This window comes from Zeugodacus cucurbitae, chromosome 4, assembly GCF_028554725.1.
Source record: "Zeugodacus cucurbitae isolate PBARC_wt_2022May chromosome 4, idZeuCucr1.2, whole genome shotgun sequence".
Taxonomy (NCBI): domain Eukaryota; kingdom Metazoa; phylum Arthropoda; class Insecta; order Diptera; family Tephritidae; genus Zeugodacus; species Zeugodacus cucurbitae.
In genome coordinates this window covers 9,258,878-9,282,550 of record NC_071669.1, presented here as the reverse complement: position 1 = coordinate 9,282,550, position 23,673 = coordinate 9,258,878, and the positions used below count along the sequence as shown (strand labels likewise).

The window sequence follows — 23,673 nt, the reverse complement described above, 5'->3', positions numbered from 1 at the left end:
ATATCGATGAGTAAAACTTGCAACATATTGTTGCATGTTTATTGATAACTATGAAAAATAACATGAGAGCACTTAACTTTTCTGTGCACATGTGATATCATATGATATAGGATAACACAGATACAATCAAAATAAACGGCAATGAACCGGCAATATGCTTAGTAAAAGCAAGAAACCATGGAATAAATGTTGCACGCTCTTTCATATTGACATTTACAAGGTTTATTTAACTGATTACGTACAAGCTAAGTAAATATTTATGTGAATTTCAGATACGTACTCGTATGTATTTTGTTGCTGAGGGGAATTTAATGCTCATTCTAGAGAGATAAGTCTGAATGTTAACATAAAATTGTACAAATATACAAATCCAGTTGTGAAATATACTATACATTATTGTTGTACTTTCGTACACATCCCCTTTAAATAAGCATATAAATCATATAAATGCATAACTGAAGCTAGCTTAAAGGATGTTTGATGTTTGTAGAGAGAATGCGAAAATTTACGTACAGATTTCTGAGTGCATGTGAATTCTTGAATGTAAAAGCAAGCATTCTCTGATTTTGAGAAGAACGTCAAGGCTACTTTATAGGTATTCAATATATGCAGAATAAATGGTATACTGGCGAGTTCCATATCAAAATATGTTGAGAATAAACTGATATGAGACTACACCAGAAATTTAACTTAATAAATATTTTTTTACCTGACTCTAGAGAGACAATACTACTGAGTATAAATTTCTATTTTGTATAATGCTCCGCGCCATTTGGGAAGTTTTTAGGACTCTGGGGATCTCCCGTATTTAGCAAAAAACCGAATGTTGAATGTTAATCAAATAATTGACAGAAATTAAATGAAAACGTGAAGTCATTGCTTCGGACAGTTCCATAATTCACCATTTCTTACATGTAGTCCATTGGCCTAAATCTCTCGTTACAATGCATATTTTGCTTTATCAATCACTATCGTCCAATCGACGACAATGGAACAGATGTTCCATTGCCCGACCGTGAAGAAATTAGAATAGCAATTACCTGCTTGAAGAGCAACAAGGCGGCGGGGGCCGATGGATTGCCGGCCGAGCTATTCAAATACGGCGGCGAAGATCTAATAAGGTGCATGCATCAGCTTCTTTGCGAAATATGGTCGAAAGAAAGCATGCCCGACGATTGGGATCTCAGTGTACTCTGCCCAATCCACAAAAAGGGAGACCCCACAATCTGCACCAACTATCGTGGGATAAGCCTCCTTAACATCGCTTATAAGGTTCTATCGAGCGTACTGTGTGAAAGACTAAAGCCCACCGTCAACAACCTGATTAGACCTTATCAGTCTGTTTTTAGACCTGGAAAATCAACAACTGACCAGATATTCACCATGCGCCAAATCTTGGAGAAGACCCGTGAAAAGAGGATCGACACACACCATCTATTTGTCGACTTTAAAGCTGCTTTCGACAGCACCAAATAGAGCTGTCTATATGACGCGATGTCTGAATTTGGTATCCCCACAAAACTAATTCGGCTGTGTAAGCTGACGTTAGCAACACCAAAAGCTCCGTCAAGATCGGGAAGGACCCGCCTTCTGCTTTTTCCCGCCTGGATAAGGAAGCGAAGCGAATGGGTCTGGTGGTAAACGAGGACAAGACGAAAAATCTCGTGCCATCAAACAAACAGCCAGCGCATTCCCGTCTGGCTTCCCCGGCAATTGAAAAGTAAAGTCCTCTCTCGACGAACAAAAACTAAACTCTACAAGTCCCTCATCATTTCCGTCCTACTTTATGGTGCAGAAGCGTGGACGATGTCAACATCCGAGGGGACGACACTAGGAGTTTTCGAGAGAAAGGTTTTGCGGAAGATTAATGGTCCCTTAAACATTGGCAACGGCGAATACCGCAGAAGATGGAATGATGAGCAGTATGTGTTGTTCGACGACCAGCGAATAAAAAGACAGCGGATAAAGATAAAAAGACTAAGAGATGTCAAGGAAAAAATGATCAAATCCGGATTCCGAAGTACTGTTTTTCTAAGTTTTGGAGAGCGAAATATTTCTCAAATATATTACTGATGAGTTTAATTTTATCAAAATCAGCTAAATCTAGTCTAGTCTTGAAACTTTTATACAAACTTTATGGGAATGTTGATTTTATTCAGTAATTTGACACTTGACGTTTCTATTAATGAATGAATAAATTGCAAGTTCTGATAAAAAATTAAATAGAAAACTTTAAAGAGTGGAAGTATGTATAATAAAATGTTCAAGTGGTGTTTAACTAGAGGTTTTTTTGAACCAAATACATCCCTAAAAGAGTTTTATTAGAATAAAATTAAATATAAGAACACAAGGAAATTTATAAAACGCAAAACCATCTTATTTACTCAAAAATTCAATTTGAAACTATTCATAAATAAGTAGTTTAAAGTACATTACCTTTGTATTAGTGTAGTAAGAAGCAAACAAATTTAAAAAATTGAGAATGCCAAGCAGAAAACGTATAAAATAGAGAGAAAACAAAGACAAGCGAAATAACCTAAATGCTGAAAGTAAGACAAAAATATGCAGCATTTCGTTAGATAATGTAGTTTAGTGAGTAGTTAGGGACATAGTTGCAGCGCAACACAACGTGGTCGTGAGACCACCTCCACTGCTTGGTACTCAAATTGCGCATAAATAAATATTAAGATGCAGATGAGTGTAAGCTTATGGTGGGTATCAACAATGAAGGAGCATGCATTAAGTCGTAAATTTAAGAAATTTAGTTGAAAGAATTGCAGAAGCTGCAATACAAGAAGTTAACGACTTTGAAGATATGAGCTGTGTTGTAAAATATTGCTGGAGATTTTGGAGGAAAGTAATGTATCTATGTATGTATTTGTTTAAATTAATATTTATGTATTTAGTTATTGAAAATGCAGTATTTTAGTTATAAGTAGAGGATAAAGCATTTTTATGAAAATAAAAATATTTAACAACCGCACATAAAATATATAATAAATGCACCTAACACTGTTGAATGCTAAAAATATATATACACTGTTATTTTACAAATCCTAAAGTTATTTTCATCAACAATTATTTTGTTATATTTAAAAATATATTTAATTTTTTTCTCAAACTACCGTAAAAACTCATACTAAACTCACTTAAATGGCTGAAATATTAAACTAACCACATTAAATAAATACTATATAGCCAAAAACACCCTCCATTACCCATGAGATCCAACTCCAAATCCTGTAATATTATACCTACCTATATATATCAAACTCTCTAAATTAATTGACTTGCTGCTGACTAATATTTTTTTTTAATTTTTGATTTCCACAAACAACAAAAACTAGGTGTAACAACAATGTTGAATTTCTTTACAACATCCAACGGTTTCCGCAGCACACTGCCCGTCGTCTCCAATCTCACCGCTATGAATGTTTGGGATGGCGTCTGCATGTGCTTCATCTACGCCTCGCTATTGGAGTTTGTATGCGTTAATTATATGGGTCGCAAGCGGCCACAACATAATGCTGTCTATCGACCTGGCGAGAATCCTGTCACACAGGTAATAAAATCACAACTCACATATATACCATACGAACAAACACACACATCCACCCACACACATACAACCATATTGTTTGTCTGTCCCATTACTGTCTCTCTATCTCTCTCTTTATATGTGTATTTCTAACTCTCTCTCTCTACATTTATCCATTCATCATTAAAATCCACAAAGCGCAAACACTATCTATCTCTCTCTGTCTATGACACCAATTGCGCAAAAAGCAAAAACCGGCTGAGAATTAAATCATCCAATTTTTTTCTTTATTAACGAAAAACATTATTTACGAAATTTTAACAGTTAAAATAAAAGTGTATTGCTATGCTAACGAAACAAATGGGTTTAGTGTTATAGTATTTAACAAAATTTTAGCGAAAAAATTTATTCCAAAATATTAAAAATTTTAGAAATATATTTTTTTTTTATATAAACTAACCACAAAACAAATGCCATACCAAGCAGCGTTCATTCTTTACTCTCCGCTATAATTACTAGTATCATTTTATATTTTATACCTTTTCCTACTATTTTGTTTTAACACTTTTTAACACTTAAACTACTACTTTCTATTACTACACTTGCTATATATATTGTCAATTAAAATTAATATTCATCAAAGTACCATTTATTAGCGTATCTAAACCTGGCTACGTACGCCTGTTTCTCTAATAATATGTCTTGAAAATTATGCCCATATTTCACATACCTTTCCTGAGTTTCTAAATCATCTACAGTACATTTGAGAAGTATGCGTACATCTGAGTATTTTACTTTAGGCTTGCTACTCAAGCGTTTTCCATTAAATTTTTTTAACTATATCTTAAAAATTTAAACTATAGCATATTTTCTTGAACTATTTTATAATTTTTTTATAAAAAAGAAACATCGTTACAGCACGTTTACAAAACATTTATTAATAGTTTATATTCTTTTTTAAGAAAAATATTTTTTTTTTACTTTTTTCATCTATTTAAGTTTAAATTAGTTTTTCATGAGATTTTTTTTTTTAGTTAATATTTTATCAAAAAAAAATTTTTTTTTTTCAATAAAAAAAATAAAATAATAAAAATTATTTTTTTTAATTATTAATTATTTTTTTTTATTTTATTTTTTTATTTTTTTCAAAATTTATTTTTATCAAAACTTTTTTTTTTAATTAAAAAAATTAAATAATAAAAAATAAATTTTTTGTTAAAATTTTTTTTTTTTAAATAATAAAAAATTTATTTTTTGTTACAATTAAAAAAAAAATAATTTTTGTTAAATTTTTGTTATATTTTTTTTTAATAAAAAAATAATAAAAAATTTATTTTTTATATTTTAAGTTTTTAAATTTATATTTTATTTTTTAAATTTTTTGTTATATATTTTTTTTTAAATAATAAAAAAATTTATTTTTTGTTAAAATTAAAAAAAAAATATTTTTTGTTAATTTTTTTTTTTTTAAATAATAAAAAATTTATTTTTTATCAAAACTTTTTTTTTAAATAAAAAACAAAAATTAAATTACAATATATTTGGAAAAAATTTTAAAATTCAAATTTTTTTTGTAAAACTCATACATTACTACTATCTGTGTCTCCTAATTTCTTCCATTCCTTTACACAACAAAACTCAAAATGCATATATTCATCTGTTTATTTGTATGTGTATTTTATGTGATTATGCCAGTCTTGTACGATTTATTAACATTATTAAACAAATGTCATGTTTGCATAACTCCAAACTAACTTTGGCCAACAAAATTCCATTGCTATGTGTTTTTAATGATTTTTAAACTTATTTTTTTTTATATTTCTTATAATTTAATAAAATTTATTTTAGTGTCATAATACAAATTAACAAAATAATTGTTGTTTATACAAAAATTTTGTGATTAGAAAATATATACTTAACCCTTAGATAACTCCAAAAAAATATTGTAAAGAATTTGGTATGTGTATTTGAGTTAAAAATAAATAAAAATAAAATGCGTAAAAAAAATTAAATAAAAGATAAAAAAAAAATATTTAAAAAAAATCTAAAAAAATTAAAAAAAAAAAATTTAAAATCTAAAAAAAATTAAAAACAAAATTTTTAAATATTTTTTATATTATTATTAAAAACATAAAAAGATGAAATAAACATTACCAAAATTTTAAAAATATTTTTAAAATTATTAAAAAAAAATTAATTAAAAAAATATCCAAAAATTAATAAATAAAAAAAAGATTATTAAAAAACAAAATTTTACTTAATCCCATTTTTTCATAATTCTTCAAACAAAAATTACCAATATACCAGATTTTTTCAAATCCAACGGTTTACAATCTACTCAAAAACCATTTACGACCCACTTGTATAGCGTTCCCACCCCCCCAAAAATATAACTGTAATCCCAAAATTGAAACGTTGCACGGCAGCTCCGTTAGAATGAATGGAAGTTGAAAGTAACAACGTGTAAGCCAACAACAATCATTAAAATAAATTATGAAGTATAAGCAGAACTAACATTGTTCCCAATTTTCGTGATTAAACGCAAGACAAGACATGCTCAAAAAATAAAAATAAACAATTAATCAAGCAAATCAGTCGACCATTCAGTAAACGTAAGCAGAAACTGCATATGCCACAGTGTGCTTACAATGAACAAAAATCTAATAAAACATCAAAAAAAATTAATAGAAAAATTAATACAAATTTTCTACCCATTGCAAATGTACACAAGCTGATTAAAAAAGTTTGCTATGCATTTAGAAAATAATATTCAAAAAAATATTTTTTTTTATACAACTAGTGCCGAAATTTCAGTTTTCAATTCAAGTTCAATTCAATTCAATTTTAAACAAAACCAAAAAAAAAAACTTAAAGTGTGTTTTAGTATGAATACTAGAATTATTTTGTGTAAATTTTTCCAGCGTCTTCCAGCGGTTCTAAGCAGGATTGGAGTAATTCTTGCAAGTCCTTTGGTAAGCTATTTAAAAAAAAAACCCAAAAAAAAAATTCTAAAAAAAAATATTTTAAAAGTACAACAACAAATTAAACACTCATGCACCACACAACAAAAAAAAAAAAGAAAATAATAACACTGAAATGCATTTGGAGTTGAACAAAAGAACAACAAACTGACAGTGTTAAAAATGTTCAATCAAAAATTTTAATTATTTTCAAAAACATTTAAATAAAAATTATTATTCCAAAATATTTTTCAAAATTTCGACTTATTTTTCAATTTGATTACGAAAAAATCGTAAATCGATTTCGAAAATTTTAACATATGTATGTAGAAAAATAAAAGTTTGAAATTTCACCAAAGGTTTGTTGCTTTGTTGCTTCAAATTAAATTCCAGTTTATATGTTTTTGGCAAAATCTAAATTCTCTCTTCAAGCGCCACATCACCAAATACAAACTAACTGCCACAATCATTGCTTTATAATCACCAACAGCAACAATATCAACATCATCTACGAAAATCGAACATCTGGTAACTCCATCATCGTTCTTGTCGTCATCATCATACTCATTATCATATTTAACCTTCTCTCAGTCTTCATAATCATCAGCAACCTTCAACGAGACATTCACTTCATCATCGAAAGCGCGACAGTTCGCGCATCATCTATCGTCTCATCACATATCATATTCGTATCACCTCTCACCTCTCACCATAATCCATTCATCACAACAACTTTGGCACTTAACTTCCTCAACCTTCCTCAGTGAAAACAAAAAATGTACAAAGATAATCCTGTACTCCACAATACACCACTGAAACGGCATGTAATTTTCGCCACTGATTTCTCAATATTAAAAAAAAATTAAAATCTTGTTTTCGTATTAAAATTCTTCAGTTCAATGCTGGCAAGTACCAGCAACATTTTTTCTTTTTATTTCTCTTTTTTTTTTTTGGTTTCCAACATTTTTGAAAAAACACTTCGTAGTTGCACGCTTTCAATGTCAAGCTATGCGCTTCTTCTACTCCTGTTGTCAGTTCACATTTTTAGCCTGGCATTATGCATTGTTGCATTTTGTATTTATCGATTTTTTTATGCTTTCGATTATCGATATTTCGATATATGTTTGAACAATTGTTTTATTTGGTTTTATTTATTATGGCAATGTTTTGGTTTTATTTTACAAAACTAATTACTCCTAATCATTTAACTGGTCTCGTTTATGAAACAATTGTGTTTGTATTTGTTAAAACTTTGTTTGTTTTTGTGTCACACATTAAATAATGCATTTTATAGGTTATAAACGAAAGAAAAAAAATATATAAAAATAATAATGAAGAAAGTCACGTCAAAATATGCCTTGAGTACAGCGTAATGTTGAAGAAAAAAACACACTTTAAGGTCACTTATAATTGGGAAAAATGTTATGTATTGAAAAAATTTGTAATGAAAAAAGAAACTTAATTGCATAAAAATATTGCAAAAGATTGGAGCAGCTGGAGAAAGAGTTGTCTGCGAAACTGCTGAAACAACGCTTTTTAGCTTCCACTGTATTTCTAGCTGCGTATATTTTTCAGTTTATAATATTTTCAACATATTTGATTACTGCTGATTATGATTTTTATTAGCTTTGTTGTGGTGAAGTCCCTTATGAGAATGTGTACAAAAAGAAACGAGATATGAAGTGCATAAGTCGAAATTTTATAATTTCGCGCTTTATATACCTTAAGCCATTCAGGTCTTGTACATAAAAAAATACTCAATTACAACTTGTTTTACGAATACCTGACAAGTAAGTGCTTCAGTCTTCATATTTTTTCAACAGTATCTCAAAATAAAATATTTAAATAATTATATAAAAATTTGTATTGTAAAGATTCGCAATTGTTTACTTTCGTTTACTTCATGAATCATAAGTTTTTCAGTTCAATATTTTCGTAAAAAATAATATTTGTTTATTATAATATTTGAATTGTTCAAATTGGCTGCTAATCTTGAGTTTATGGCCGGTTTGCATCCTTAATTTGCATACTGTGGTAACACGCTTTTAAATATAGTACACGTAGTGAAATAATAATAATAATTTTTAAGTAGTGATAGATCGTGGGAGTTGTCTTTAATATGTGAAACAATAATAATAAGAAAACAAAACATTTTTGATACAGATCAATCAATAGTTATCGATAAGCTATAATACGGTTGGCATATATTCGATATAGCCTTTCGATATTCAGGCCAATTGAACGATTTCTCTGAATGCGAGTAATAAACTTTCTGAAAGGTTAAAATGCTCAGCTCAGAAGTGAGAGCTCTTAGAAAGAAATGAAGCTTATTTCTTGATATAGAAAACCTTTATATTCAAAATATTTAATAAAAATCGATATTCTTATTTGAAACTATCGATTTTATATTTTTTAGATATTTAGGCGGTATCTCTTTTACTTAATAAGACTCTTACTGCTATAAAAAAAAATCGACTAACAACATTTTGAATATATCGATATTTTCATTCGATATATCGATTGCTAAAATATAAAATTAAAATAAAATTATTTAAAAATTTTCTGTCGTATTTGGGTCTCTCCCACGATCTCTGATAGCAGACATATGCTTTTTGATATCAATGAAATGTAGTTTGATATTTTTTAGAAGCGTGAGTTCGTTAATTAGCAATGTAAATATAAATACTTCAATAGAAATATTTTCATTTAAATTTTAAATAAAATTAAACAGATTTTATACTAGAATCTGAATTCATCAAGCTTTTTATTATACCTTAGAACTTGTTTAGGAAGCCCCTAATATATTCAATTAACAAAATTTTCACTATACATATAATATTCTTTATTAATTGGCTCAATTAAGTCTAAATTATTCGTTAATTGACTCAATTAATTGTAGATAATTTGCTAATTGACTCAACTAGGTGTAGATTTGTTAATTACTTAAACTTAGTGGATATAATTTGTTAATTAACTCAATTAAGTAGAGATAGTTTGTTAATTGACTCACTTAAGGGGCTATTTGAAATACTAAATAGGTTGAGAATATCAAAAATAATCTCAAAAAAGGGAATATATTCTGATATATTTGGATATAACTCACTTAAACGTATCAATCATTATTTCTTAAATGACTTGAAAAGATCGACTTAAATTCCGCATAAGAAATAATTATAATAACATATCTGTATGAAACCGTACACTAAGTTAAACATATAATGACTTGATGACTTGCAACCTTAAGCCGTTCTGATAGTTGTCAGAGCTACTAAAAACTTATTAAACCCCAATTAAGGTCGAATAATGACAGTTAACCTTAACAAAACAAAAAAACACATCTGACCTGATATGTATCTAAAATCAATATGTGTTTAACCTGTGTTCAGACCAACTACTAACATCTCTAACCGCCCTCTATTAATGCTTGCTAAGTAACTAAAACTCTGCAATCGAATACCACCATCGCCGACCATATACCTGAAACCATTTGCCCACTCGAAGAGCTTCTTAATCCACCGAAAATAATAAAATCTCTGCTGCCTTACCACAAATTTACACCAACAAATATTGCCCAGTTTTCAGAGCGTTTGCAAATTCATGCAGCCACAAAATCGCCGCTTTATTATGTCATTGAACTCAAATTTCGACACACAATCAATTGTATGAAAACCATTTCAAATCCAAATCCCAATTGTATATGTACGTGTACCAAGTAATAGTACCAAAATGTAGGGTATAATCGAACGAGAATTTCATGCTGCTTTGTTGTCTGAAAAGGCCACAATGGGTGCATCCAGCAGCACTACAACTGGCACCAGCATACCCGTCACGCCCACACCGATGCATCCCTACCACACGGACCTATCGACGGCCACCACACAAACCCCATTACCACCATCGCCACCACCACCACCAACCGCGACAGCAGCATACGGCATGAGTACCGTTGATGCACCGCGTATACGCTGGGAGGAACAACATGGCGGCATAATTGGTGTGGCAATGCAAAATTTACGTGCGCGTTCCATACGTCGACGTACGCGCTCACCAGGGTCGGCAACATCGGCGTCCAGCTCTTACGCAGACACGGAGGCTGGACGCAGCAAGACACCCACCACCACCACCATGTCCACGGTCATCGAGCCCGTGTACACGGAACCCACCTTTGACGCCGCTGAGTGCGGAGCAAACATGCCACCACATGAGACCACAGTGACGGTTGAAGTGGAGCCAACACTGCCAGCGCCAGCAGTGCCGACACAGCAGCGTCGTTCCATTTCTACAAATACACCACCGCTAATACTAAGCGGCAGTAACAAGCCGCCAGAGGATGAAAGTGCCTCTGGTGTTACCGAACCATCGGTTGCGAATGCCGACACAGCGACAGTGGAAATGCCGACGGAAGATGTGAGGACGGCCGCACAGCTGGATACACAAGGTGTAGCCGATGCTAGCGGACATTTACCGGTGAAGCCACCGCGTCGCAAGCAATCGCGTTCCAGTTCGCCAGTACCATTTTACGAGCAGGTGGGCCAGCCGGAAGCCGCCAATGGTCATGGCTTGGGCGCTATGAACGCCGAAACTGTAAGTGTAACATTAAATAAGAATTTCCCATTCACAAACAAAAAAAGGTCAAGTGTTCTGCGACTCGCGCATGCTAAAAAGTTTCTCAAGTACTAACCCGAGCGTATTTACGCGCGTTAAGACGCTTAATTTGATTTCTGTACCCTTTAAAGACTCAACTGAAAATACGCAGGTACATACCTCAATAACCCCGCTCATTAAAAAGTTTGAGGTTTACTTTTATCTCCTCGTTCCCCAACAAAATAAAATATGCGCGTCAAGCGCCATTTTGTTTGTGTGTTTGTGGCATAAAATAGAAGCAACTAAATCCACTCGCGCTTTTGTTGAATTTCATGAAGCTTAAACAGGGATATTAAGTGCTTATCCGCTAAACAAAGAATATAAACAATGGCGAAGTATAATAATGTAGCATAGAATTGAGTACAAAATAACTGTAGTAGACGACTAAGAATAGCTTGTGGCTGTACAGGTAAGCTAATGACAAAAGTAGAAGAGTAGCACATTGCAACGATTTAGCTGATTGACAAGCTCTCAAGTGGCATTTTATCTTGCTTAGTTTTCTCATTTTTTGTATAGACCTTGACATATTATAATGAAGCATTGTTTTGAACAAAGAAACCCGCTGTGCCACGAAAAAATAAATAATTCAGAAATAAAAGGGTAGTTAACATCTACTTATTATACTGAAAACAATAGGAAAAGTTCAAGTGAGTACAAACTATTCACCAGAAATCCATTAACATTGAAGCACAGAAACGTCAAGACCTCGGGCAAAAAGAATACCCAAACAGAGCGTCCTTAGTCGATCCCTAAGAGAAGCTTCGATCCCACGACAGTCGGAACCGAACGGATCTACATTTTTATCCGGCTAAGAACTGCCAAATTGACAGTATTCCTCCAAAATATTTGGCGAATGTTTTATGCCGCTACAACAACAACAACATAAGCTTTTGAAAATGCAAATGAAGCCTCATAAGGCCTTTACCGAGACTTCGATCGCTTTAGGTCTATAAGTCTTAAAGTCAAGAAGTTACCGAACATAAGAACATAACAACTCAGTGTTGTTGAAGTTCTTTATAAACTTTAACCGTAGTATCTTCAAAGCCAAAAAAACACAGATTGCCCTTTAATAGCCTTTTCACACAGCCAAATTAATTCATCAATTAAAATTTTGATTGAGAAACCAGTTTTTGCCCTTCACACTGGCGACTACTCGACAATCGATCAGCTGTTATACATTTTTGTTTTTTGCTTTTCATAAGAAGTTAGCAAATTTCATCAGCTGATTGCTATTTTTAGCAGCGACATCTACCGTCGCAATCGCAGACAAAGATCGATCAAATCTACGTATATTACAAATACGGTCTTTGTCGCAGAGTTGCATTTCATTTTCAAATCGATTAAAATTCAATAACAAACTAGTGTAGATTTTTATTTTGTATGATAAATCGATCTTAACCATCGTTTTAATCGAGAAGAGTTTGGTTAATTGAACAATTAGCTCCTCTGTGAAAAGGCATTAAGTGGAACATTCAAAAGTTCTTCATCAGTGGCACACAAATATCAAGATATATATATTAGAATAAAGTTAAAGTTTAAAGTCAAAGCACCTTGAGGGTTATGTATATGTGAGAGGTAAAGCTTATGTAGATTTTGTGATCCGGAAACCTCCAACTACCAATTAACAGTATTTAAATTTTTGGCTAAGAATAAAAAGGAAGTCCGAGGGGCTAAAGATTACTATTTCCATAAAAAATAAACAGTTTAAATGAATTTGCATCAAAGAGTCCGCTGAGAAGAACTTTGTGTCATTCTATTGAAGTCACTTGACTATCATGTTCATTAAATGATTTTTGGAACACTCACGAGGTTAGGGTTTTACAATAGCCATATTCGACAAAAATACAAAAAAAAAGGAAACAGTGTTCTTTGGAGTACGTCAGAACTACGTTTAAACATTGGACTTATCTATCAAAGGAATAAAAAACGAACATTACATATCCAGCATTGCCCACGGTCATTCAACTTTTTTTTTGTACTAGGTCTGCAGTTTTAGTCAACTTCGCCGTATTTAGTCAATTTATGTTTCCTTATCTCGGTTCATAAATTTATTTATAGAAGACGGTAGAGTTAAAGAGAGTATTAGTTAGAAAATATAATATTTTTTACAATTCCATAAGGTAAATTAAATAATAAAAAAAATTAGTAAAAAAATTCTTATTTTTTTATTAAAAAAAAAAAGTTTTAAAATATAATTTGTAGAAAATTTGGTGTATGTTATAAACAATTTAGAAACTCGTAGACTTAGTTTTATGAATTAAAATTCAGTATAAAGTTATAAGCAATGTCCGCCCGTGAGTAGCTTTAGCAATTGTTATTATCTTTTCGGTTTGTATATTCAAATTATTGGTTTACTACTTCCGCTTCAACAATTTATTTATGCATAATTTAAATTTAGAAATATTATTTTCCACCATAAGACATTTAATATATAATTATTTTACTTTATAAATATTTAAACATTAATCTATCAATTTTTCTAAACTTTTATTTCAATTCCAAACTTTTAAGTGCTTCCCGCTTCAATTAAATGAAAATAACAAAAAAAACAGTTTCTGCTTCCCAACAATGCATTAGAGTTATTAGCTAGCAAGTAAAATGCGACACTGTCAGCCACACACATACATACATACAATGTTGCCACATACACACAAAACTAACAAAATCCATCTGCCATTCCTAACTAGACACCTACTAACATATATAATCACTCATCCAATCATGTGGTCACGAAGCGCTCACATAACTTTGAATTTATTTAAAAAGCTTTTTGCGCCAAAAATAAAAAAAAAATATTAAAATTAATATAATTTAGTAAATTGATAGACTACTAATTAACAACAAAAATTAGAATGCATATTTTGTTGCAAATGTTTATTCAAATCGCGTTCTAACGCCTTCAAACTAATCACTCACCGCCGCCGCTCAGTTCATATCAACAAATTCGTAAAATAACTAACAAGTTCAAATTGCTTTCGTTGAATAATTTCGAATTCGAAACTCCTGTATATTCTATGTGTATATGTTTGTCAAATGAAATTTTGTTAAAAAATTTACAACAAAAATAACAAAGTTAATTGCTTAATTATAAATTAACTCTCTATTTCTCATCTCCTTAATGCTAACTTCACACATAATACGCACAAACAGCCGGTAAGTATGAGCGATGGTTTTGGGAAAAAACATAATATATGAGGCTTGAGACGATCCTATGGTTATTGCGCCTTAAAGTAGATTACTCTATAAACCCAATTTTCAAAAACAGAACAGAGGGTATAACAAAATGTTGACAAATCCGAACTTACGTGAACCCTCAAACTATAAAAAAAAATCAAATGGACCCTCACAATGAAAGCAAACCAAAACCTCACCTGACCCCTCAAAATGTAAACAAACCTGCCCGTGACTCCGCAAAATGTAAACAAACCTGCCGTCACGTGACCCCGAAAAATGTAAACAAACCCGATCACGTGTCCCCCAAAATGTAAACAAACCGTTAGCCGAGGTCAATGACCTTTGACAGGGGTTTGTTTACCTTTTGCCCGAGGTCAATGACCTTTGGCCGGGGTTTGTTTACCTTTTGGCTGAGGTCAATGACCTTTGGCTGGGGTTTGTTAACCTTTTGATCAAAGTCAATGGCCTTTGGACGGGGTTTGTTTACATTTTGGTCGAGGTCAATGACCTTTGCCTGGGCGTTTGTTAACATTCAGGCTGAGGTTAGTGACCTTTGGCAGCGGTTTGTTTACATTCTAGCTCAGGTCAATGACCTTTGAGGTTCAGGTTGTTTTTGTGAGTTCGCGTGAGGTTGATTTCATTTATATTTTGTGGTTAGGTTTGTTTATATTTTGTAAGATCGCTAGGGATTGGGTTTGTTTATTATTTATAGGGTCACTTGAACTTATGTTTGTATATTTTTTTGGTCATGTGAGATTAGGTTTTTTATATTTTGTGTAGTCACTTGAGGTTAGATTTGTCCATATTTCGTGGGGTCACGTGAAGCAAGTTAAATTTATATTTTGTAGAGTCAGGTCTCTTAAAGTTGGGTTTGTTTTTTTTATTTAAGGGGTCAATTGAGGTTAGTTTTGTATATATTTTAGGTGTTCTGTGAGGTTAAATTTTTTACATTTTGTCGAATCACTTGAGGTTAGATTTTTTTTATATTTCATGGGGTCGAGGTAGGTTAGACTTTTTATATTTTGTCGAAACACTTGAGGTTATGTTTTTTTCATATTTTTTGAGGTCCCGTAAAGTTAGTTCCATTTATATTTTGCAGAATCAGGTTTGGTTAGCTTTGTTTATATTTTGTGAGGTCGCTTGAGATTTGTACTGTTTATATTTTCTGTTGGGTTTGTTTATTATTAAGGGGTCACTTGAGGTTAGGTTTTGAATATATTTTTTGGTGTCACGTGAGGTTAGGCTTCTTATATTTTGTGGAGTCTCTTGAGGATAGGTTAGTTTAAATATTGTGGGGTCACGTGAGGTTAGTACCATTTATATTATTTATTTTGTAGTGTAAGGTGTGGCGAGATTTGTTTAAATATTATGAGGTGGCTTAAGGTTGGGTTTGTTTATTATTTATGGGATCACTTGAGGTTAGGTTTGTTTATAATTTGCGTACTGACGAGGATCTACTTTAAGGCGAAATTTATTATTCTATAAGCATTACACTCTTTATATTAGAAGAAATTTTAAACGCTGCATGTAAATATAAGTTTTTAATCACATAATAATAAGATATATTAAGTAACATTTCTTTCAATTTATTTAGTTTTTTTACACATCCGTTATGCTTTGTTTATTAATAATTATTTTGCTTAGAGCTATTCACTTGACCTTTTTATTTGATTAAATACATATTAAATTACAATTTGATGTTTTGTAATAATCAATTCCTATTTTCTCTTAATTTCCTCGTTCGCTGCTCTGTTCTACTTGATACCTTCGTTTATGCGTTTGTAAAATTTTAACTAATTTCGAATTCAATTAAAAAACCTGCTTTGAATTTTGATATGTATGTAAATATATTTTGGTATTCGCCCTTTTCGATTGTTTCGATGTTAAATTTAAAACTATAATAATTAAAAAAAATTGTCCAAATTCAAAATTTGTAACAATGAAAGTTTTTCAAATTTACCGCCATCTATCAGGGTGAGAAGCGACGTGATGTTCGCGCTCCCAACGAGATTGTCGCCTGTACGACTTGTGGCGGCAGCAGCAGCCCGTGCACGCACTCGGCCAACAATGGATGCGCAACAGAGGTAAAATACAAATAATAGAATATAAAAATAACGGTATTGTAAGTTCATAAAAGTAAAGTAAAATTTTTGATACAAATAAAAATATCAAAGCTCGACGTATCGAAGCTTGTGATCCGCTTTAAAATATAGTTTAATATAGTGAATGCACACATGTTGGTTCTTGTTGTTTTCCATGCATTCCATTTTGCATTTTCATTCCGAACTGCGTGCAGTCTGCGTCAAATTTGCGCTCGAAATTCAAAATTCGATTAGTCCCTTGCGGGTGGCAACGTGCATCAACGTTTTTGCCACCGAAACATCAAATCGGATTTCACCATGAAAAATTTGTGCGAATTTACTACACAAAAGCGAAAACTTGTTAGTAAAGTAGAAATTTTGGTCACGTTTTTGTCATGTGCAGAAAATCATTCCCCGGCATGTATTTACAGTAGGGTAGCTGACCTAGAAGTGCATATATTCACGAGTTCAAAATTTCACGCGTGCATGATGCAACTTTCATGGTTGTCATGTGTGTAATCCAAATATATTTTGAGAGATTTAAAGTCCCTTAAACTCAGTGAGTTTACGAAATGATGATAAAGTGTGAATATTCAACCAAAATATCCTATTTCGACTTTTATGTCGGTTTAGGTTTATAGGTTAGGACGATATTTATAAACCACACCTTCACTAACTGGAGCGTAAACAAGAGGCTACAAAAGTATGTCCTTCTTTGGCCGAGGACGGGAATATTTTTTTATCGAATCATAACCCCATTTCAGAAAACTATACTCTCTTAAGGAACAAACTTAAGTATGTATCATAAAACAGATTTCCGAATTATCTTTTTAGCGAGAGGTCCCAAATGTGATTTGAAACCTCTCGATATTTGATTCTAAGGCAAGCAAATATAGGCAAAGATAGTAATCATAAGCTGGATTGGTTTATTCCTTTAACGTAGAACAGTGAGCCTCTGTTGTTGTTGTAGCACATAGATAAAAATAGGATAAAAATTCGGTCCTTTTCTAGAACCAACTGTCGATGGAATGGACCTTAGAATCTTATTATTATTGACGAAATGTGCTCTGAGTTGACCTTTTACTAAAAGTGTCTCTAAGTATACTACAAAGCTATTAGAAAGATTAAGGTAAAACAATCTTCTAGGTAAATTAGGTTTAGACAATCGAAATCTCTAAAAAGGGCTTCATATTAACTGACCATTCATAAGAACAGTAGACGATTTTTTGTTAGAAAAAATAATGAAGATCTCTTAAGGGAACCTCTACCGATTCATACATACATCTACTTGTTCTCGAAAGCTCCTTCCCGGTAGGACTTTGTTTTCCTTGATACTATTCAAGCTCTTTAGAAGGGAAATATTTTTTTTTTTTTAACCAAACTAGCAATGTCAGAAAATTTCGAAAATTTATTCCAAGACAAACTCAAAATGATTCTTAGAATTGAAAAAAAAAATCACAACAAGTTCCGCAATCTCTTTATTGATAGATAAGTTCTATGGAGATTGAATTATGTCCAAAACTAGAAAATAAATAGTCTGAGGCAGATTTTAATTGAAGAAACCGTTTATAAAAAGTCTACAAGATAGTTCTTTTATTAAACTATATAAAAAAGCAACCTAACATCAACGAATTACTGCAATATTCAGTAGTATTTACTATATATGTTATTTTTATAAATATATCAAGCAAATATACTATACAACTCTATATCTTCCAGACTTGCTTCGTCCAAGTACGCAAAAAGGAACCGCCACATCCTATACGTATAGCAAAAACAATCGATGTCATCGCTCGAATTACATTTCCAACCGCCTACGCAATTTTTCTAATATTTTTCTTCGTACACTATAAGGGATTTTCATAAAAATTAGTGCAATGGAAATCATTTAGACAACTTAAATATAAACTAATATACACACTTACACTTAAACACACATTTACATACGTATACATACATAAATGTAAACATTCACCAAAACACACATATTTACACACACACACACACACACACATAAATTCACAGCGAATTAGCAAATTTAATTAGTAAAATTAATTAGCGAAAAAAAGTTCATAGCATTATTGAAAATAAAAGAAACAAGAAAAAAGTACACACATAAATGATATTCTATTATATAAGGCAAGTAGAAGGGAGTTGAGAGAAGCTATTAAAAATTTATGAAATGAAATATTGAAATGTAAAAAATATGTAACGAAATCTATAATATGAAAAATCGACGCACTGATAAAGAATAATATAAAATTTAATAGACATTTCGTTAATTCTCTTTGATGTACTATATATTATTTATTTATTGTTAAAGATCACACCTCGTTTGTGGTGAATTAAGAGATTAGAGAGAGGGATTAATTGATTAATTAAGCTAAAGAAGAGGCATAGATTTAGTAGATAATAAAAAGCGAATGTAAATAAAGAAATATTTATTTAAATGATTTATTTTACTTTTATTATTTTTTTTTTACTTACTCCTTCGAATAATTCTAATTACTGATTTTTTCAAAACATTTACTGATAATTCCCAGATAGATAACCACATATTTATCTGTTCTCAATTACATAGATCAAAACCATGTGTAGTGGTATCTAATAACTTACAAAATCAGACTTTTAGGAAGTGAGAAAAATGACAGTTACTCTCAAGAAAGGAACCTTCAAAAACATCATAGCTCTTTAGGACGAATATAAAAAAATTTTTAAATGAAAGACCTCATAACTGCAAATGTAATCTTACTCTTTTTGAGTCGAATTTTAACCGTTAGTGGTGAGTTGTTTAGTCGAAAAGATCGAAACCAGTATTGTCGTCTACCACTCCTGCTTTTGTAACTGTTATACAAATGAAAACTGGTTTAGAGTGGGACCTTGTTGAAAAGTAGATACAGAGACACCCTTTCTTCATGCTGATACCCTTTAAATAACACCTGTCGATATTGCTACAATTTATGATGAAAGATGACAGACCACGTGATCATTGGAGGATGATTTGGAATGTCTGGAGGGTTTTTATGAAAAATAACACAGAGGAAAACTTTTCACTGGGCTACGACTCTCTTCATAAATATTTTTAGTACTTTTCCCGAATCTTCAAAGTGAGAATCAAATCGAAGTTCAACAGAGTTTGCTTCCTTTTATAAAATAATAAGAGCAAACCTGTCTTGAAAAAGTAAAGAATATTTGGGGAATAATGAGTAGAAAGAACATTAGTAAAAATCAGGATCAAAATCAACCAATATCCGTACACCAAATTTTATTCAAACGATCTGCAAATCAGAGCATTAAGTTCTAGGGAAGACAAGATAACGGTACTTTTGGAACCAGCTGTAGTTTTAGACTTATGAGAAATGTCCTATACTATCAGCAAGTATCTTATAAATAGCTTTCGAGGTCTATATTTTCTTCATTTTCCCTAAAGGTATTTTATTTTTTTAAATCGAAAAAGTATAAGTTTTAACCATATAAAAAAGTGCAGAAAAGAGATACGAAGCTTGAACGCAAAATAAAGAAAGTGATATATGAATGCAAGAAGACAAAATAAAATTTATTTCAACTCAAATAAAAAAAAATAAGAAACACAAAAAACGAAAGAAAGAACCGCTAAGCAACTAAAAACAAACGAACAGATATTTATGTAAATTTAAGCGAAAATAATTACTCAAAGCCGCATAAAAACTTTTGTCTGACCACAAAAAAAGAAAGAATAAAATAAAACAAAAGTTCAGTTCACATTCTAAATTAAGCTAAAAACCCCAAATTCTAAGTAAAATGTAGTTAAAACCCGTTATAGTAAAAAATAAGTACATTGTGTAATTAAAAAAAAAAAACAAAACATACAACAAAAGTAAAACTAAAGTTTTGACTGCCTTTTTTAAATTAAAAACCAAAAACTATATGTATAAATAAATATGAAAGAAAAATATATAATAATTTAATTTTATTAATATAAAAAGTCATTGCTAATAGAAAAAGAGAACAGATTTTGTTAAGTAGTAAAATAAAATAGAAAAAACACTAAATATATATTTAAGCAAACCAAAATGAGCAAAATAATAAATATTTACTCGCTCGCAAAACACAAAGCGATATTCAAATAAAAACCGAAAAACAACAAACAAAACAAACTTAGTTATGTATTATATAATGAATAAGTAAATATATAGCTAGCTATATATTTATTTACAGCTTTACTGCTTCAAAACAATAAATGGGAATAGAAGTAAATTTAGAAAATTCAGAGAAAATCAACTCTGTACAGTGCTAATTATGACAGACACCATGACAGTTTGAGTGTAAACTCAATAAAATGAGAAGATATAAATTTAATTGACATGAAAATGTGTGCTTTGTTGGTTTTTGGTTCACCTTAGCTTTCTCAATCTGTTCTAAAATCATATGCGAATAATTTTAGTTCAAATATAACCTCAATTATGACTCTATATAGTGTTTATTAGTTTTTTATACTCTCGCAACATGTTGCACAGAGTATCATAGTTTTGTTCGCATAACGGTTGTTTGTGTCACCAAGAAATAAAAGAGTTAGATATGGGGTTATATATCAGGATGACGAGTGGATTTGAAATCCGGATGTCTGTCCGTCCGTCTGTCCGTGCAAGCGATAACTTGAGTAAAAATTAAGATATCGCAATGAAACTTGGAACACATATTCCTTGGCACCCTGAGGAGGTTGCTTTCGAAAATGGGAAAAATCGCTCTACTGCCACGCCCACAAAATGGCGGAAACTGAAAACCTATACAGTGTCATAACTAAGCCATAAATAAAGTTATTAAAATAAAATTTGGAACACAGGATCGCATTAGGGAGGGGCACATTTGGATGTAATTTTTTTAGGGAAGTGGGCGTGGCCCCACCCCCAAATAGGATTTTTGTATATATCTCGCAAACCAATGGAGCTATATAAACCAAACTTTCTGCAGTCTATTTTTTTAGCCATTTCCTTATACAAAAAATATATATAAAAATTAAGATATCGCAATGAAACTTGGAACACATATTCCTTGGCACCCTGAGGAGGTTGCTTTCGAAAATGGGAAAAATCGCTCTACTGCCACGCCCACAAAATGGCGGAAACTGAAAACCTATACAGTGTCATAACTAAGCCATAAATAAAGTTATTAAAATAAAATTTGGAACACAGGATCGCATTAGGGAGGGGCACATTTGGATGTAATTTTTTTAGGGAAGTGGGCGTGGCCCCACCCCCAAATAGGATTTTTGTATATATCTCGCAAACCAATGAAGCTATATAAACCAAACTTTCTGCAGTCTATTTTTTTAGCCATTTCCTTATACAGTCCAAAAATGACAGAAATCGGATGATAACCACGCCCCCCTCCCATACAAAGGTTAGGTTGAAAATTACTAAAAGTGGATTAACTCGCTAAGGAAAAACGTCAGAAACACTAAATTTCACATAAGCAATGGCAGATAGAAGCTGCACTCAGATTTTTTAGAAAATGGAAAATGGGCGTGGCATCGCCCACTTATGGGTCAAAAACCATATCTCAGGATCTACTCGACCGATTTCAATGAAACTTGGTTTGTAATAGTTTCCTTACATCCCAATGATATGTTGTGAAAATAGGCCAAATCGACCTATTACAACCACGCCTACTTCCTATATACCAGAACTTTGAAGACGATCTGAATCGTTTACTTTACAATATATAAAGTAAGCACTAGTGAAAATATCGGTGCAGAACTTTGGACAAATTCTACGTTTATAGTGTGGCAGCCCCATTCTAAAAATCGCCGAAATCGGACCATAAGTTTTCAAGGCCCCATATATCGAACATGAGGACTTCGGTGTTTCTAACCTAATATTAGGGTTTCCAACTTTCAATGGACTTTATACAATATATATGACGAATATGTGGGTCAAATTTTGTATTATATAATATTAATAAAGTTAAATAAATTGCGAGAGTATAAAATGTTCGGTTACACCCGAACTTAGCCCTTCCTTACTTGTTTTTATAAATCTTGTGGTAAGAAAAAAAGTTGTAATGGTATAGTTGTAATGGTCTTACTTTTTTTGAACTTCTAATAAATTGAAACAGAACCAATCTTGCAAAAACGCAGTTAAAAACTGGCAGAAGTTTCCATTTCGTAGGAGCCAGAAATTTGCAAAGCTCTGGGGCTTATGTGATAAAGTATAAAGATAAGGTTGCGATACGATACGTCAAAACGAAAGGAACTACAAAATTCGTATAGAAAAGTCTTCCTTATTTTATTTATAACGTCACAAAGCAATGTATTTTGCTGTCAAATGAATTTCAAATAAAGTATAGGAACAAGTCTGTCATAATCTCATTTCCTATAACCCTTCATTACTTGTTCAAGTGTAAATTACTCTTTTTATGATCGTGAGAGAGGGAACACTCAATTATAAAACTAAAGAGTAAAAAATTATTGCTTCTATCTCTCTACACAGATTTTCGGAGAGCAAGAGTTCGAGCTGTTTTTAAGTATTTCCTTTTCGTATCTTAATGTTTAAGTTATTCACTGAGATTTTTTATTTTGGTTCGGATTTATTAATTTTTATGGACTACTTTCGATTATTTATTAGGCCGAAGGAACCTCGAAAAATTCAAAAAATGTTTGTTCGAGTAATAGCACATTTTACAATACTTATTTGACATTAGCTTTCCTACTTTTTCCAAAGCACACATTTTCAAAATTTTTGTAAAACAAAATAAACACTACAGTTACCGAATAACTAACAAAACGAAATACAATTCAAACAAAACATAAAGAAGAATTATAGAAAAAATATGCAAAATACATATCAAAGCCTCATAATTTTATAAAATTTACTTTTGAAATATGCGAGTACTTCGCTAAGCAAAAGCATCATGCTAAAGAGAAATAATGCGTTGAACAACGGCAAAATGTAAATTGCAAACAGTATTCTAAAAATGTATAAAAAATATAAATGAATAAATGCACGCTATAAAATTATAAAAAGCTTGTCATACAAATTCTTCACATTTGAAAAAGTTGTCGTAATTTATAATGCAGAGCTTGAAAGGAGACTTCTTTTGAAGAATTTTTAAATTTTGTATTATTTAAATTATTTCATTTCATTTTACTCGCTATTTTTCTAAAGAGATCTCATTAAATATGGAAGATAACAATCTTATAGCGTGATATTTTTGTTCTTATTTTGAAATAAAACATCGGTCCCATTGGCCTCCAATAAGTTACCCGTAATGAAAAATCCATATGTATAACAGAAGGTCG

General features: G+C 31.4%; 1 protein-coding gene across 17 annotated transcripts in view; it reads left to right on the top strand.

Moving 5' to 3' along the window:
• The window catches only part of LOC105209051 (uncharacterized), a 153,218-nt gene extending 132,975 nt beyond the window's left edge, over positions 1–20,243 (top strand). For 12 of the 17 annotated variants that reach the window (XM_054228840.1, XM_054228841.1, XM_054228849.1 and 9 more), the window contains 5 exons: positions 3,348–3,562; positions 6,460–6,510; positions 10,231–11,082; positions 16,263–16,400; positions 18,117–20,243. In XM_054228840.1, the coding sequence (XP_054084815.1) occupies positions 3,348–3,562; positions 6,460–6,510; positions 10,231–11,082; positions 16,263–16,400; positions 18,117–18,263 (1,403 nt within the window). In that variant the 3' untranslated portion in view covers positions 18,264–20,243. The remainder of the gene's footprint in view (positions 1–3,347; positions 3,563–6,459; positions 6,511–10,230; positions 11,083–16,262; positions 16,401–18,116) is intronic. The other 5 variants (XM_054228851.1, XM_054228842.1, XM_054228843.1 and 2 more) reach the window with 4 other exon arrangements.
• Positions 20,244–23,673: the final 3,430 nt, after the last annotated feature.